Below are 12977 nucleotides of genomic sequence, written 5' to 3'. Positions count from 1 at the left end.
GCAGAATGGCAGCTGCCTGAGAAGACCAAGGCCGACTGTCAGCGCCTCTCCCAGCGGAACCCACGGCGGCCTTGGGCAGTTCAGCGTCACCCCCTCCCCTCACCCTGCCTCAGCTGGGAGGGATGACATTCATTCCCCAAATGTCTGGCTGGACCAGAGCCACAGACACAACTGTCTATGACATTGTTTGATTGTTTATTTTCTTGACCCAAACAGCAGACCTGCACCAGCGAGATCTGAGTCAGCGGCTTCCAAGGTGCCACACGGGGCCTGCGGTGCTGTTCTCAGGTGGTTCAAAGACAACTCCCCCCTTCCTTGTCTCTAAACAGTCCTTTCCGGGGTGTGTGTGTGTGTGTGGTGTGTGTGTGTGTGTGTGTGTGTGTGTGTGTTGGCTTCTATTAGCTTTTTATATTTCAAACATCCCAGGTACTTCCAGCTCCCTGGGACTACAGAATCCATGCAGGGAGGAAAATGAACGGAGACGGGGAAGGTGATAATTAAGCATAAGAGACCTTCCTGGGGCTAGGACTTGGGAAGGGAGCTTCAGTCAGTTCACGGCACTTAGTGAGCGCTTATCACAGCACAGTGGGGATGCTGGGTGGGTCTGACGGGATTTCATTTGGCAGCACGTGTCTGTGTGGCGCGTGTGCGTGTGTGCAGAGGGTGGGGACGACGCGGAAATGGGGCTGGGCTTTCCAGTAGAGGCTGATCTGAGAGCTGCCTTACCAGCCACTGCTCTACCCCCTGCCTGGAATTCCTCCGTAAGTTTCATTCCTTTGGATTTAGACCTGTAAGACATGACCGCTGGGAGAGAACAGACTCTGTCCCAGCCCCTCATCCATTCTACTCACGGGGAAACCAACACCTAGAGAGGAAAAAGGGCTTCCAACGCCAAGACTGTCCAGCCCAGGAGCCCCCCAGAAAAACACCAGCCCTGTAGGGGCTGGGCCTGTAAAGCCCTGCTGATGAGGGTCACGTTGGGCCACCTCCATGCTCACAGCAGCCACTAGGGGCAGGGTCAAGGGGTCAGGGTTAGTACAGACACACAGACATGACCTGGTCAGGCCCCTGCCTTCCACTGGCCAGGCGCAAAGGTCAGGGAGTGAAGTGAGCTGGACATGAGGGCCCTTCCCTTCTGAGATAAGCATACCCATTTTTCTTGCAACAGGCGTCCCTGTTGGTCTGTCTTCTATTCTCTCTTTTCACAGGGACGTGAAACAAGAACAGTTTCCCTTTCTTCTTAAAAACACTGCAATAGTGATGCTGAAAGGGTATCAGAGACAATAGGGCTGGGTGGGGACTGCAGCGAACCACAGAATGCAAGCGGGGAGCGGCTACTTACCCTGATCAACTTCCCCTGAGCGGGGAGCGGCTACTTCCCTGACAACTTCCTCCAGCGGGGAGGTATCCTTCCACAAAGGAAGCCAGAGCTCCAATTTTTAAAAAATGAGAGTTCTCCACATTTAAACAAGTTGACAATGAATTTTAAGCAGTAGGCCAGATTGAATCACTGCTCCACCAGTCTGTGACCCAAAACACAGGCCAATGTGTGGTCCCCGAGGACAGACGGCACCCACCTCCCGACACGGAGCCTTCCTACTCCATTCCGCCTCCTGCAAGCTCCAGCCCCCTGGCCCTGGTGCGTACAACACGCACTCCCAGCTGCTCGGAAGGCTGTGGAGAATTCACGTACCGCGACTGGTCTCTGTGACAGAAATGGCAAATCCAGAGTCTGCTAGCAAAATACGGGGGTGGGGAGTGGGCTGGGGGTGAGGAGAAGGAGGCTGAGCTTCCAAAATGCAAATCTCTCAGCGACAGAGAGAGAAGGAAGGCAGCATAGCAGCAGCTGGCTCTGGGCAGTCAGCAATGCTCTCTGAAAATAAAACATTTTACAATCCACAACTGCACCTCATTAAGAATGAATGGATCGGCTGGTATAAATAGCACGCCGCGTGAAGAAGTCAGGAAACAGCATATGCGTTTGATGGAAAAACGGCAGCCACAAGGCTGCTTATTAGCTTGGTCGGCGGAGGCTCCGCACTCACTAATGAGACGGGTCCCGGGTTCGAAGCTTGGGTTGGCCACATGGCTTCCCTGATCTTGGAGCACAGAAGGCCTCGCCCTGTGCCAGCCCTGCTCCCAACCTGGGCTTAACTCTGGACACACAGTGCCAGCCCACAGTGAGCTTCTCACAGCTTCTGACCCGCAGGACCCCCACTCTAATGTGCTACCTCTGGGCTTGAATGCTGCCATTGACAGGGAGCTCACTCCTCCGTCAGATGCAAAACACTCAGTTCTGTGGCTGGATGGCTATTGATCAAGGAAACCTAAATGTCCCCTGCCCTGCCTCAGCTCTGCTCCAGGTCTGGGAGAAGTGGCCTTAGCTGGCCACGCCATCCGTTACGTTTGAGGGTTGGACACCGGCCACGCCATCCGTTACATTTGACTATCGGACACCGGCCACGCCATCCGTTATATTTGACTGTTGGACACTGGCCAAGCCATCCGTTATGTCTGACTATCGGACACTGGCCACGCCATCCGTTACGTCTGACTATCGGACACAGAACAGAAATAATTGGGCCAATCACTTTTTCTCCCAAGTATGGACGTGGGGTCCTGAGAGCGGGGTGGGGGTGGGGCAGATGGTTGACTTGGAGGGCAGGCAAGCTGCAGAGCGGGCATCAGGAGCACAGAGCTGGTACAAGTGGAAGCAGCTCAGCCGCCCTGTCTCCTCGCGGCCTCGCCAGCCTTTGTCTCCCGCCCTGATTCTGGCAGAACCTTCCTCAGTGGCTTGGCAGCAACCCCCACCTTGTGCCAGCCTTGGTGGTCCCTGATCCTCACAACCAAAAATCCCCAACAGTCAGAAAAGAAAAAGCCAGTGAGCGTCGAGAACTGAGCGAGAGCCTGACTCAGCATGGCTTCTGCCAAGGGCGGGGCGTGCACTGGGTTTTAGAAGCCGGGATCCTGGGTCCTCTTGGGCACAGCCTGGCCGCCTACAGGACCCTGGCCAGCCTTCCCCTCCTCATCCATAGTGAACAGTCGATTCCACCGTCTGTAGCTGCCCTGGAGGCTGCTCTGAGCATCAGCTGGGTTAGCGGCCATGAGTCACAGAGCGTTGGGGCTAGGACAGCTCGGAGGGACTCAGCTCTTCCAGGAAGACAGGTAGAGGGCATAGGGTGGGGGCGGCAGGTTAGCGGGGGGGTCACTGAGGAAGGGCGGCCCTGGCAAACATTTGTGGCCTGAGCTGAACCAGAGTGTGCAACCCACACAGAACCCTCAGGCTTGCTTTCACCCCACCACAAAAAGGACCACAGTTTGGAATTTTTAAAACCTGTCTAACATCAAGTGAGCCACTGAAGTGATCCTGAAACTCCCATTTTTCTTAAAACTCCCCACCTGGAACAAATCCAAAACCTGGAAGGGAACCGGTGTGTCACCCTGTTCAAAGCAACCCAGGAGGCCTGCGCTCCCCTCTGGGGAAGGATGGACGGTGGGAGGTGGCAGGATTCCTGCAGAGAGGCCTGAAGAGGGACAATGACCCAGCCCTCAGTGGAGAAGGGAAAAGGAATTTGCCTCATAGCCGGAGCTGCCTGTGTCCCAGCCTGGGAGCTTTTCGGTTCCTCTCTAAGGGCATGGATGTGAGGAGGAAACACGTATTTACACCCTGTGAGCGGGGCTTTTGATGGTGCTGGGCAAAGTGGAAAGGCCTCCCCAAATCTGCCCGGGCACAGTCCAGTGACAAGGCTTTGGATGATACCCCAGGATCCCAGGCCGAGGTCCACATGGTAAAACCTCATGAATCCAGAGGCCCTGGCTCCCACCCGAGGAAAGGACACATGTCCCAGAAAAGCCCTCTGAACACTGGCTTCAGGCCCCTGGTGTCAGGCGCTCAGTCACCATTGAGAAAGGCAGGCAGAAAGGACACAGCAGGCCAGGTGCGGTGGCTCACGCCTGTAGTACCAGGACTTCGGGAGGCTGAGCCGGGCGGATCACTTCAGCCCAAGAGTTCGAGACCAGCCTGGGCAACGTGGAAGCACCCCGTCTCTACAGACACAAAAAAATTAGCAGGTGCGGTAGTACATGGCCAGCTACCTGGGAGGTGGGAGGATTGCTGCAGCCCCGGAAGTGGAGTGTGCAGTTAGCTGAGACTGAGCCACTGTATTCCACTCCAGCCTGGGTGACAGAGTGAAACCCTGTCAAAGAGAAAGAAAGAAAGAAAAGAAAAAGAAAGAAAGAGAGAGAGAGAGACAGAAAGAAAGAAAAAGAAAGAAAGGAAAGAGAGAGAGAGAGAAAAGAAAAAGAAAGAAAGAAAGGAAAAAGAAGAAAGGAAGGAAAAGAAAGAAAGGGAAAAGGAAAGGAAAGGAGAGAGAGAGACAGAGAGAGAAAGAAAAGAAAAGAAACGAAAAGAAAAGAAACGAAACGAAACTCCAGGGCAGACCCAGGCAGCGGTACCTCCGGGTCACAGCTCTGGAGGTTGAAGAGAATAAGAAGCCGCATCCTGTTAACTGTCCTCGGCACTGGAGTCAGAGCACAACATTCCATCTGAGAATCACCTCCACATGTAATGACTCCAGGCAGCCTTGCTCCTCCAGCCGCACCTTTATCGTTCTTCCTTTCTTTACAGTGACAGCTGGAACTGCAGTGCCCACCTTGTGACCATGAGGGAAAGAGAAGAATTGCAAAGACATCTGTCCTGACATCACTGAAGCTGCTGAACCGAAGCTGTCACTCCTTCCTCTGAGCTTCGTATCTTATGAGAAAAAGATGTACTCTTTTGCTACTCAAATATGCCATGTTGATGTGGCTACTCTCAACTCCCACCCCCAGCAACTCTCTTTCTGTGCACAGGGTGGAAATCCAGCTTGAAGGAAAGAAGCCTGCCGAGGGGTGAGCCCAGCTCTAAAGGTGTTACAACCCCAGGGCCCGCAGCACCGGTGCCGCCATTGACACCTCCTATACCACAGGGGACCAAAGAGACCAGGACGTGTGCAAAAGCTGACTTTACTGCTGTCATATATGAGCAATGATGTACCAGGAAGAGCAGGGCAGAGCACACACTGTCTGCAGGGAGCAGGTGGAGGGGGAGAGACATTGCTCAGAGACAGACCCTGCGGCTAGTTACCAAGAGGTACTCAGGCCATGCCATTCCCCACCCCCTCCTGGGGAAAGAAGGAATACCCTGCTGGGACCCACCAAGGGGTCTGCAGGCAAATCCTTGCCAAAATCAATACCCAGCGTCCAGGGGAGGGAGACAGCAGCAAACTCAGGTAGTCAGCGCACCTGTCCCGCAGGTGCAGTGCAGTTCTTGGCTCTCCCTGAGATAACACAGACGACAGGAACACGTCTACTATTTCCCTAATACTTTCATTGTGTTATTTTTAACGTTTCGATCTCATCTATCTGCAGTGTGTTTCTGGATACACCCAGAAGGAGAAAGAAATCTAACTGCACCAGCTCCAGTTATGAGATAGGTCTGTTAGCTTCTCATCGAGTTGAAAAGCGACTTACGGTTGGCGTCCGTACATTCTCAGGCTACCCTTTCTTTATTATTGTCTATTCCACTTGTCTGTTGATTCATTCTACAAATAAATATTCTGTTTATCCTGACACCAATACTCTATTGTTCTTACTTATTTCAGTAACTTTATAGTCAAGCTTTAAAATTTGGCTGGACAGTTCTTTCCACTACCCTCCCGATTCTGCTTTGTTTTTTTTGTTCTTTTTTTTTTTGTTTTGTTTTTGTTTTTGTTTTTGTTTTTGAGAGATAGGGGTCTCACTCTTTCACCCAGGCTGGAGGGCAGTGCTGTGGTCTCAGCTCACTGCCGCTTCAAGCTCCTGGGCTCAAGTGATCCTCCCACCTTAGCCTCCTGAGTAGCCGGGACTACAGGTATGTGCCACCACACCCGGCTAAGTCTTAAAAATTTATTTGTAGAGACAGTGTCTCGTTATGTTGCCCAGGCTAGTCTTGAACTCTTGACTCAAGCGATCCTCCTGACTTGGCCCCCAAAGTGCTGGGATTACAGGCATGAGCCAGTGTACACAGCCTGCCCTTGCTATTCTTAAAAAGAGATTTTGGCCGGGCGCGGTGGCTCATGCCTCTAATCTCAGCACTTTGGGAGGCCAAGGTGGGTGGATCACCTGATGTCAGGAGTTCAAGACCATCCTGACCAACATGGAGAAACCCCACCTCTACTAAAAATACAAAATTAGCTGGGCATGGTGGTGCAAGCCTGTAATCCCAGCTACTCAGGAGGCTGAGGCAGGAGAATCACTTGAACCCGGGAGGTAGAAGTTGCAGTGAGCTGAGATCGTGCCATTGCACTCCAGCCTGGGCAACAAGAGTGAAACTCCATCTCAAAAAAAAAAAAAATTGTTTTTTGTTGTTAAGCTATTCTCCACCTTATGAATTTTAAAAATTGAAATATAATTTATATACCACAAAAGGTACCCTCAGAAAGTATACAACTCAGTGGTTTTTAGTATAGCCATACATTTGTGTAGCGACCACGGTCTAGTTTCAAGCATTTTCATCAGCTCTGTGTACCCCTTAGCAGTCAGCCCCCATTCCCCTCCCCATCCTCCCCAGGCGCTGGCAACCACCCGTCTACTTTCTGCCTCTGTGCACTGGCTTGCTCCTGCCGGCTCGTACAGATGAGATCATACAACATGCGGCCTTTCGTCTCCGGCTTCTTCCACTTCGCATGGCGTTTTCAAGGTTCGTCCAGGCTACAGTGTGGATCAGCACTTCCTTCCTTTCTATGACTGAATAATGTTCCACCATGTGATCACACCATATTGTATCCATTCATCAGTTGATGGACGTATGACTTGTTGCCACTTTTTGGTTATAATGGTCCTGTGAACAATTGTGTCCTTATGAATATTTAAAAATCATCTTAGGCCAGGTGCGGTGGCTCACGCCTGTAATCCCAGCACTTAGGGAGGCCGAGGCGGGTGGACAACTTGAGCTCAGGACTTTGAGACCAGCCTGACGACATAGTGAGACGCCCATCTCTACAAAATACACGAATTTAAACGTGTGCTAGGTGCATTAGTGTGCACCTGCAGTCCTAGCTACCGGGGAGGCTGAGGTGGGAGGATCCTGTGAACCCAGGAGGTCCAGGCTGCAGTGAGCCGTGATTGCGCCACGGCGCCCCAGCCTGGGCGACAGAGCAAGACCCTGTCTCTAAAATTTAAAAAAAAGTAAAAAAACTAGAAATTGATCTGAATGTCCATCAATAGGTGATTAATTGTAATACACTATATTGTGAGATTTTACTCAGCCATGAAAATGAATAATGTAGAATCTGTATCTGTTGGCCTGGAAGGTTGCTCATATTCTTTTAAGTGAAAAAAGCACCATGCAGAGTGGCGGGTAAGAGCCTATTTTTATTGCTAAAACAAAAGCCAAAAAAACCCCACCCCTTTATCAAGTATATGTTTGTAGGAACACAGAGAAAGGGTTTGGAGATGAGGGGAAGTAGAAGAGATTTTTCTTTTTCATACACCTTTGAATTAACTTGCTAAAATATATCTTGTATTCTTATGTAATTAAAAATTAACAAAGAAAGGCCTGGCACGGTGGCTCATGCTGGTAATCCCAGCACATTGGGAGGCCGAGGCAGGTGAATTGTTTGAGGCCAAGGGGTTTGAGACCAGCCTGGCCAACATGGTGAAACCCCGTCTCTACTAAAAATACAAAAATTAGCCAGGTTTGGTGGTGCACGCCTGTAATCCCAGCTACTCAGGAGGCTAAGACTTGAGAATTGCTTGAACCCAAGAGGCGGAGGTTGCAGTGAGCCAAGATCACACCACCACACTCCAGCCTGGGTGGCAGAGCAAGGCTGTCTCAAAAAAAAAAAAAAAAAAAAGAAAAGAAAAAAATTAACAAAAAAAATTTAAAGGAGGAAGAAAAAGGAACTCACCTCAGAAACATCAACCCTTTCACCTGATTGCTCTGTGGGTTGAAAAGTTCATGACTTGTAGTATCTATTGATGATTACCCTTCCTCTATTGATTACCCTTCTTCTTCCAACAGGGCATGAGAAAGAAAATGGGGTGGGCTGGGATGCAGGGAGAAGAAGTTGGGAGCTACAGGTGCACGAGCCCAAGGGATATGGGATGTAAGAGGAGAGAGGGAGAGAAGGGAAGGGGAGGGAGGAGAGAGGGGGGGAGAGAGAGAGACAGAGAGAGAGAGAGAGAGAGAAATGGAGGTGGCAAAGAGGCTTGGAGAGAGGCTGAGGGAGCGAGTGAGCTGGTGCTGTGATCGGCTCCAAGCCAGTGAGAGGGACTGTGGGGCAGGAGGAGGATGCTGGCCCCGGGGCCCTCGGAGGCAGGGTGCCAGGAGGAGCAGCATCTGGCGACAGCAGGGTGGTTTTCACAGCCTCCGAGTATCTCCTGGGACTTTCCAGCAGACCCCAATCCAGAGGATCCACAGTCTACTGCAAGAGCGTGGGGCCACTGCCCTCCTCGCCCATAAAATTAAAAGGCCATCTTTAATTAAGTAAAAGGCCAAGTCTGCGTGCCTGAGGAGGTGAGGGGGGCTCTGCTCCTCCCCAGGGTGTGCGCATGTGCATGGGAGTGTGTGTGCGTGTGGGCAACTGTGTGTGTGCACATGAGTGTGAGTGTGTGTGTGAATGAGCCTGTGAGCTACTGTATGCATGAGTGTGTGTGTGAAGCTACTGTGTGTACATGCACGTGTGACTGTGTGTGCATGTGTGAGCTTGTGTGCATGTGAGTGTGTGTGTGCAAGTGTGTGTGCACGTGAGCAGGTATGTGTGTGCATGTGGATTTGAGTGTGTGTGTACGTGGCCGTGTGGATGTGAGCAGGTATGTGTGTGCATGTGTGTGCAAGTGTATTACGTGTGTGTCCATGTGGATGTGTGTGTACGTGGATGTGTGTGTGGATGTGAGTGTGTATGTGTGTGCATGTGGTTATGTGTGTGCATGAACGTGTGTGTACAAGTGTAGGTACACATTCTTGTGCATGTGGATGTGTGTGTCCATGTGGATGTGAGCGTGTGTGTGCACGTGGATGTCAGTGTGTGCACGTGGATGTCAGTGTGTGTACGTGGATGTGTGTGTGAATGTCAGTGTGTGTACGTGGATGTGTGTGTGGATGTGAGTGTGTCCATGTGGATATGTGTGTGCATGTGAATGTGTATGTGAATGTCAGTGTGTGTGCATGTTGATGTGTGTGTAGGTGTGAGCGTGTGTCAATGTGGATGTGTTTGTGTGTGGATGTGTGTGTCTCATTGCGGATGTTTGTGTGTGGATGTGTGTCTCATTGCGGATGTTTGTGTGTGGATGTGTGTGTCTCATTGCGGATGTGTTTGTGTGTGGATGTGTGTGTCAATGCGGGTGTGTTTGTGTGTGGATGTGTGTGTCAATGCGGGTGTGTTTGTGTGTGGGATGTGTGTGTCAATGTGGGGTGTGTTTGTGTGTGGATGTGTGTGTCTCATTGCGGATGTTTGTGTGTGGATGTGTGTCTCATTGCGGATGTTTTGTGTGTGGATGTGTGTGTCAATGTGGGTGTGTTTTGTGTGTGGATGTGTGTGTCTCATTGCGGATGTGTTTGTGTGTGGATGTGTCTCATTGCGGATGTTTGTGTGTGGATGTGTGTCTCATTGCGGATGTGTTTGTGTGTGGATGTGTGTGTCAATGCGGGTGTGTGTTTGTGTGTGGATGTGTGTGTCAATGCGGGTGTGTTTGTGTGTGGATGTGTGTGTCAATGCGGGTGTGTTTGTGTGTGGATGTGTGTGTCAATGCGGGTGTGTTTGTGTGTGGATGTAAGCATGTGTGTGTGCCCTGACTTGGAGCAGACAGGGCAGTGATAGCTCTTGAAGTGGGGTGTAGGCCACAGCTGCCCCCACAGGCCTTCAGCCTCTCTGGCTCAACTGGCTCCAAGCAGCATTTTAAATCCACAAGTGTCCACCAGCTTCTGCTCCCACTGTCTGAGGGACATGGACAGATCTCGACAGGGCTCAGCAGGAGAAGGCCTGAGGTCCGAGGGTGGCAGAGGGACCAGGTGGAGGACCGCCACTTCTCCAGCCAATCTCTGGCCACTCACTTCCAGGCTGGGCGGCCGCAGTGCCCCTCAGGCCAGTGTCCCAGCCAGGCCTGCACCGCCTCCTCCTGAGGGACTCCCCGCCTGCCTGGTCTCCACTGCACTGCATCCCACGGTCTGTCCGTGGCAGCGATGTCGGGGGGTGATCTCGCAGGCAGCAGAGGTGTACGCAGCACCCGGTGGGACCAGCGAGGAGAGGCCACCATGAGGGAGTCGGGGTGCTGAGGACAAAGTGCCTGCAGGCTGCGCACCAAGGCACGGGTGTCGATCTGCCCGGCAGGTCCACGTACGGGGGATGTATACCTTCTACATGCGTCACTGGACAACTTTCACATGTTCGTAATAAACATGCATTACTTTTATAACAAGAAAAATAATCCCGAATCACATAAAGATGGTCAGATGTCAGGTCACAACCAAAGACCAAGATGTCCCACAGCCCCTGAGAGGCGGCAGCCAGGTGTATTGTCATGGGTCCACTTCCTCCAAGACGAGCCATGACCCGAATGAGCCTCCCTCACTGCTCTGCCTGCTGTCTCATCTAAGACCCTCAGACCCCGAGTATTTGGCAGAAACGTGAACACTTCAGAGCAAAAGGACCACCAGAGAGGGTAGGAGCCTGCCCTTGGATCCCAGCTCAGCCACACACCTGCCGAGGAAGTCCCTCCTCTTCTCTGAGCCGCAGGTACACCCATCTATAAAATGCAGTCATTAAATAACTGCCCTGACCACCTTCCGAGCCTGTTGTGAGACCAGGAACTTTGAAAATAAAACCACAAGCATCAAAGCATCACGAAAGCTGCGGAGAGCAGTCCACAACCAGGTCCACTGCCAAGTGGGGCGGCCACCTGGGACACGCACACCTTAATGTAGCCACCAGAACGCCCAGGGACACTGGGGCACAAAGTCACCATACTAATTAGGACCAGGGAAGCCAGGAGTCCTCCCTTACTGAGACACAAGACAAGAGCCAGGAAGAGGTGGTGAGGGCCTGCCTGGGAAGGATGCAGGTTTTATACTTGGCAAAATACCTTAATTGACATCCCATTTCTGTGAAGTGCTGCTCATGGCATGCTTGCCCCCAAATCAGTACTTGTATGTGATACTGCTCCCCGTGGCCCTCCCGCCGCACTCCTGCACAGAGCAAACAAGCACCTGCTGGAGGTCCCCGCTGCTCATCGGGAGAAGGTGTGGAGATGAGGGCGCAGGGAGGGACACGTCGGCAGAATGAGCCACGTGGATGGAGGGTGCGGGGGACTGACCTTCTGCCTGCAAACTGCTGGGCTGGCTGACGACCCAAACTTCACAGGTTATCCAGGGAGACAGGCAGAGCGGACTTACCTCTTCCTCGGGCCCACGTGTAGGTGCGGCTGGTCTCGGAGCTTCTGGGCTCTCGCTCTGCCGGTTCCGTGGACAAAGGTCGGAAGTGGGGGTCATCTGCTCGGCCAAGGGTCTTCAGGGGCAGGATATACTTGGGGAGCCCTTTGTAGAACCAGGCCCCCGACCTCTTCCAGACCTGAGTGGAGGAGAGAACTGCTTGGGGCACAGGACGCAGAGGAACCTCCCCTCCTGCTCCTTGCCCAGATGACGGGAGGCAGGACGCGGAGAGCTAGGAGCAGAGTGGCAGTGGGAACTCTGGCTCTGCCCTCCCTGGCTGATGGGCTGGGCTGTCACTTACCTTCCTGGGACTCAGGACAATTAGGAGCTAAGTCCCATGAACTCTCCAAACCTTCTTTCCCTTATTTTAGAGTTGAGGACTTGCTCTGCTGCCCAGGCTGGAGTGCAGTGGTGCAGTCATCACCCACTGCAGCCTCCACCTCCTGGGCTCACGCGGTCCTCCTGCCTCAGCCTCCTCAGCAGCTGGGACCACTGCACCTGAGTCTACACCCGCTTTAAAGACAAGCCCATGTCCTCCTGTTTCTCTCTTGCAGAGTGGGGATCTCAATACGGGCCTGGCATGTGAGAAAGGTTTATGAAAACTGTCTTGTGTTACGGTCTGTATCCTCCACCACTCGGGATCCTAGAGATTTGCCTAGTCAGACCCCTGCCCATCCCCAGTCCCTTCCAGCCCCTGCTGGAAAACTCCTAGTGACAGGAAGCCCACAAGCCACCAGGCACTGCTGAGTTTCCACTAGATCTGCCAGTGACTGGCACTTCCTTCACACCAGCTGACCTCCCGGGCACCTTCTCTCACTGGCCCAAGGCAGAGGGCTGCACAGGACGGACTCTCCCAGCTGCGAGTACCTGCAGACACCTCCCCGGCCCCCAGCTCTCCTTGGTGCCATGCACAGACCCCCAGCTTCTCAAGGACAACACCCTGGTTCCCCAGCTGTCCCAGGTCCCCTCTCATCGAGCCACCCCCTCTCGTCATGTTTGTCACTGCCCCTCAGGAGAGGGACTCAGAAGTGGCCACACTTGTTCTGGCTGCCCCCAGGGCACAGCCACTGACCTTCCACCCTCTTTCCTGCCTTAGTTCTGTCATCCATGGGTCCTGAGCCTCCCAGGAGCCCCTCTTGACCCCATGTAGTCCCCCAGGGACTCTCAGAGCCAGATGGGTCAGAGGGTGCCAGCCAGGGCCCAAGCAGGTACAAAGCGTCCCTTCATCATTGCCCTGGGAAAGTGGTGAGAGTCACCCTAAAGCTGGCCAGACACCCCCGAAGGCTGGCAGAGCCCCAGGAATCTGGGGATGCCCACCCTGAACTCACAGGGTGGGAGGTGCTCTGGGTCAGGGACGCACAGCCCCTTGGACTCTGAGGGGTCCCTCTGTTCCTCTAATACCCTCAGCTTGGACACCCAGGCTCCCCACTCCTGCTGTCCCTGGAAGCAAAGGTTGAATCAACGGCAGCTTCCACATGCTCGCTGTGTGGCTTTGAGTGAGTTACTTAACCTCTCTGAGCTGAGTTTCTTT

At 52.9% G+C, this 12977-nt stretch overlaps 1 protein-coding gene across 1 annotated transcript in view; it reads right to left on the bottom strand.

Annotated features, from left to right (window-relative positions):
* RPH3AL (rabphilin 3A like (without C2 domains)) overlaps positions 1-12977 on the bottom strand; it is a 131902-nt gene that overhangs the window by 29751 nt on the left and 89174 nt on the right. The window contains exon 6 of the mRNA XM_030799804.1: positions 11411-11585. Within this exon, the coding sequence (XP_030655664.1) occupies positions 11411-11585 (175 nt within the window). The remainder of the gene's footprint in view (positions 1-11410; positions 11586-12977) is intronic.

The sequence above is a fragment of the Nomascus leucogenys genome, chromosome 19, assembly GCF_006542625.1.
Source record: "Nomascus leucogenys isolate Asia chromosome 19, Asia_NLE_v1, whole genome shotgun sequence".
Taxonomy (NCBI): domain Eukaryota; kingdom Metazoa; phylum Chordata; class Mammalia; order Primates; family Hylobatidae; genus Nomascus; species Nomascus leucogenys.
Note: the sequence above shows the minus strand (reverse complement) of the source record. Positions and strands in the feature narration are given on the sequence as shown.